Genomic DNA, 4,860 nt, shown 5'->3' with positions numbered 1-4,860 from the left:
CTATCATAGATCTTACTCCTGATAATTGGTCTTCATTGCAAGCAAACCCGTTAATATCCCGTAGACACTCATACATTAGACCAGAAGTTTCAACTAATCCACGTAATACTTTGTCTAGATTGGAATTGTCTGCAGCACTTATCAATGCAGACAATTCCAATAAATAAGGATTAATCCCTTCTAACAGGTTAGAGGCTAGCTTTAAGTTGTTGTCACAAAGGGCTTGTGTTAATATAGGAAACAAGAATAAGCTTTGGTTTATGGTTTCAAGTACTTGTAACATTTTCATTTCTTATTAAGATCCTCAATAATAAACCGATAGGAATAAAAATAATCACACTACGTCCACAAAATGTCAGTATAATATACCAGATTCTAGACCTAAATGGTGATTTTCAGTTAAATGATATGCTAGCAGACGTCAAAATCCCACAGCTAAGAAAATAGTACCAATAATAACATGTATTCCGTGGAAACCAGTTCCAAAGTAAAAACATGAACCATATGCTCCATCTGATAAGGTGAATGAAGATACGGAGTATTCAACACCTTGAAATGCAGTGAAAACTAAAGCCAGTAAGATAGTAAACATAGCTCCGTTTAAAGCCGCGTTTCTGTTTCCCTGTATAAGAGAATGGTGAGAATAAGTGATAGTTACACCAGATGCCAGTAGTATAACAGTGTTAAGTAAAATGGTAATTCAAAAGCTTGGATGGCTTCGATACCCATTGGAGGTCATTGAGCACCCACTTCAACTGTGGGTGACAATGCACTATGAAAATAAGCTCAAAAAATAGCTAAAAAGAATAATGCTTCAGATACGATAAATAATCCTACTCCCATATTTAACCCTCTTTGTACCGCTAAAGTATGATTTCCTAAGTAAGTTCCTTCGGAAATCACATCTCTAAATCAAAAAAACATACTTGAAAAAACTAGTATAAATGCGGCAGGTAATCAACTTCCTGCCGATGAAAAACCGTGCATAGTTAAAACACCTGATGTTGTTAAAGTTAATAAGCTAATACAGGTAAATATTGGTCAAGGTGAAGGAGAAACTAAATGAAAAGGGTGTCCTTGAAAAGCACTTCTGTTTAAATTAGACATCGTAAATTTATTTTTATATTTCATTCAATTGTTTATATGTGTATTACTTCCAAATACTATGCAAACATATATGGCTTAACTACAAATGTTTAAATATATAATTAAATGTACCATCTGCATTAACATATCATGTTCTAGATCCACTTGGATGTTCAATAGTACATACCTCCACACTAGTAATGTTAGGATCCCGCAAACAATCACTTTGGTACTTAGATATTGATAAAGTATCATGGTTTACGTTCGGTGCCCTTTTAAACATAGTAAAATACTTATACATACAATGTATTTGTATTCTGTCGTGGGGTACTTCTATGCTATACAATTTAGTATTTGCATATCATTGATTTCCTTGGTGAACGATTTTAATACAATTGTGGGAAAATTTAAATCCAAGTATACCGTTAAATTGTTTAGCTTTTAACCCAAAAGAATGAGTAGAATGGTAATCTTGTACAAACTTAAAAAAACCAGTGTTTACACCTTTAGTGCAAATCATAAGTCCTTCAGTGTCCGCAGGATTATTATCCGAATATTTGTAATTTTGCCCAAGTAGGTCACATCAATGATCCCCATTTTTTGATTTATCTTCAACATAAATAAAGTCTGATCTCTCTACTTTACCAGATAAATCAAAACTTTGATGTCTTATAATGAAATCTACTATACCTGCTTTGTTACCACCTAATCCTTGTGGCGAGATAACATAATTGCAAGTTTGGGGGAAATAGTTTCTAATTATTTCACACATCAGCGTATCTACCTCTGCCTCTACGGAAGGAGAAGAGTTAACTAACGAAATCTGTGAATTAATACCACCTAAATCTCAATAAAAATTACTATTGGTGAAGACTAGACCTGAGAAGTCCAGTACTCTTTCACTCAAGGTTTCTTCGATTGCAGCATTACTTATATTAGTTAAGGTTGAGCCCGCCATCGCAGCACTTTCTTTAACTTGAATGAATTTATTATCGGCCGGGCTTATACCGATGCTATTTAAATAAGTTATAGCTGAATCTCTATAATTTGCGTGAGCATTATGAGGTATATTGTTTCTAGAAAAGTATTGTAAAAGGTCTGCGTGTTTATGCAAAAAGTTGTTAAATATTTGCACTCAAACCATCATTATTATCATCACTTTTAAAGTGATTACCAATATCATTAATAGCAACTTGTTTTGCTAAAACACTTCCTTCGTCCATAGGATTCGGAATGTTCGAGTTAGGTATTGTAAACCAGTCTGTGGAACCTTCTAATTTTATAAAATTAAACAGGTTATTATTTAAACAGGTAAAACATTTATTACTAATGATAAGTCCATTATAAAATACGCTGTCTGCTATACATAATGATAAGTTAAACCCTGCAGATGTAATTAGTATTAATGCAAAGCTATTTACATTTAAATTCGATAATACACTAGTAATAGGTGTTACTGTTTTAATAGAACCGCTACGCATATAGACAAACAAAGTATTAAATAGTAACACGGAAGGTATAATAAGTCCAATAATAATATGAATATATATAATATAGCCTAAATTTCGAAGAGGAATAATATAAAATATTTCTGTTCTTAATCCTCATAGTAATAACGCTATAGTAGCAATAGTATATTTGGTCTCACGATCCATGTTTAAAATATTAACTATTATCATATGAAGCTTATCAAAAAAAGAGCAATCATTAATTGCTTTTTCTTCGTTTTTAATTATTATAACTGCGCAGATAAAAGCAGATAAAATAATAAGAGAGAAAAATGATAAACCGTAGTAACCCATAGGGCTAACTAAAATCGTATTTATCGTTGAGGCAAGACTACACAAATATATTGATAAGAAACCAATAATTCTAAAGCCTGTTATAATTTCTCTTGAGTCAACTAAACTCGATAAAGGGTGACTTTTTCTAATTCTCATTCTAAAATTCTGATGTTTAATGTATTTTACTTTAATTTTTTCATAAATAGTATCATAAGATACACTGAAAAAAAAACTTTTATAAGGAATAAGTGATTCGAACACTCAACCTTCCGTGTGTAAAACGGTTGCTCCACCAATTGAGCTAATTCCTTTGCAAAATTAATGTTCTAACCAGGAGAAAAATTAGCGTTTTTTATTTTTGTTTTATTGTTATAATTATAGCACCTACCATAGCTAATAATAGTATGATAGAAGTTAATATTAATCATATAGGATAACTAGTATAAATCACATTACCAATGCTGGTTATGTGCGATGATTCTGCTAAAGCACTATCTCATATATGAGAAGTAACAAAAGATAAGTCATTACTATGAAAATTATACACATTATCAGAGGCATAACTCATTTTTGATACCTGATCAACTGATTTAGAAGAAAAACCATAAAACATATCATATGCTAATACGTTGCTTCCAGCAGTTACATTTGAAGGCAATAATTTATAAAGAGTGATATTAAATAATATACCTATAATAAAAGCTAAAGGTATACTGTTATTAGTGTCGGTTATAAGTTCGGAAACTCTAACATTAATTAACATCAGTATAAATAGAAATAATATAGATACAGCTCCTACATAAACTAGTAGATAAGATAAACCTATAAAGTTTATACCTAACATCATTAGGTAGCCTGCTATATTAAGAAATAATCCTATTAAAAATAACACAGACACAATAGGATTTTTGCTTACAATAACTGAAATACCACAAATTATAGATGTAAGTTCAATAATACTAGTTCAATAATACTTAGTAAACCGTAGTTTAAGCCATTGGTAAAAGTTTCATTTAAAACGAATAAATTTAGCATTAGATTATAATTTTGTAATTTCTCATCTGATCATTAATTGAAATGATTAAGCTTTATTTAACTAAATAGAGAATATATATGTATTGTGTTTTAGGTATTAACACACCTGTTTATTCTAAAATAAACAGATGTTAGCGGGGATAATATCAAAGCTGTATATAATACAAGGAACTAAAACTATAAAAGCTATAACAATTGGAAGTAATATAGTTCAAGAAAATGACATTAATTGATCAAAACGTATTCTAGGAAAAGAGGCTCTCACTCATATAAAAACAAAAACCATTATACAGGATTTTATTCCTATAGTTAAACCATATATCACACCCTCTATTAATGGGTATGAAGTAAACGTAAATAGTAAATCTGGTATACTTGCAGGATTAGGAGTAAACATAAAAACATTATCTATAAGGTAAAATGCATATAATACATAGCTATAATCCAATAAATAACCACCTAAAAACAGTATACTGTTAAGTATACATATAAGCACTATACTTGCATATTCCGCTAAGAAGAAAAAAACAAATATAACTGCTGCGTGTTCTGTCATAAAACCACTAACCAATTCTGATTCTGCTTCTGCTAAATCAAAAGGAGCTCTGTTTGTTTCTGCTACAGAACCTATGAAAAATATAATAAACACAGGTAGCAAAGGTAAAATAAATCATATTGCTCTTTGAGATTCTATGGTAACAGTTAGATTTAAACTACCTGTTAATAGAATAACAAGTAATATAGCAGAACTTAATATTAATTCATAACTTATAAGCTGTGCAGTACTTCTTAAAGAACCTAAAAATGCATACTTAGAATTAGCAGATCATCCTGCTAATAATATTCCATAGGTAGCAAGAGAAGAAACTGCCAACATGTATAGTATACCCAGATTAAAATCTCATAAAGCCATTCCAGGTCCATATGGTACTACTGCGTAACCTAGCAATGAGAA

The 4,860-nt window shown here is 30.7% G+C and overlaps 1 protein-coding gene across 1 annotated transcript in view; it reads right to left on the bottom strand.

Moving 5' to 3' along the window:
• Positions 1-4,860, bottom strand: part of LOC110019353 (cytochrome c oxidase subunit 3-like) — a 5,228-nt gene that overhangs the window by 199 nt on the left and 169 nt on the right. Inside the window, exons 2-4 of the mRNA XM_020716991.1 lie at positions 4,623-4,703; positions 4,474-4,532; positions 451-622 (exon numbers count right to left, since the gene is read on the bottom strand). Of these exons, the coding sequence (XP_020572650.1) occupies positions 451-622; positions 4,474-4,532; positions 4,623-4,703 (312 nt within the window). The remainder of the gene's footprint in view (positions 1-450; positions 623-4,473; positions 4,533-4,622; positions 4,704-4,860) is intronic.

This window comes from Phalaenopsis equestris, unplaced genomic scaffold (genome assembly GCF_001263595.1).
Source record: "Phalaenopsis equestris unplaced genomic scaffold, ASM126359v1 Scaffold000002, whole genome shotgun sequence".
In the NCBI taxonomy this organism is placed as follows: domain Eukaryota; kingdom Viridiplantae; phylum Streptophyta; class Magnoliopsida; order Asparagales; family Orchidaceae; genus Phalaenopsis; species Phalaenopsis equestris.
This window is presented reverse-complemented; position numbering and strand designations above follow the sequence as displayed.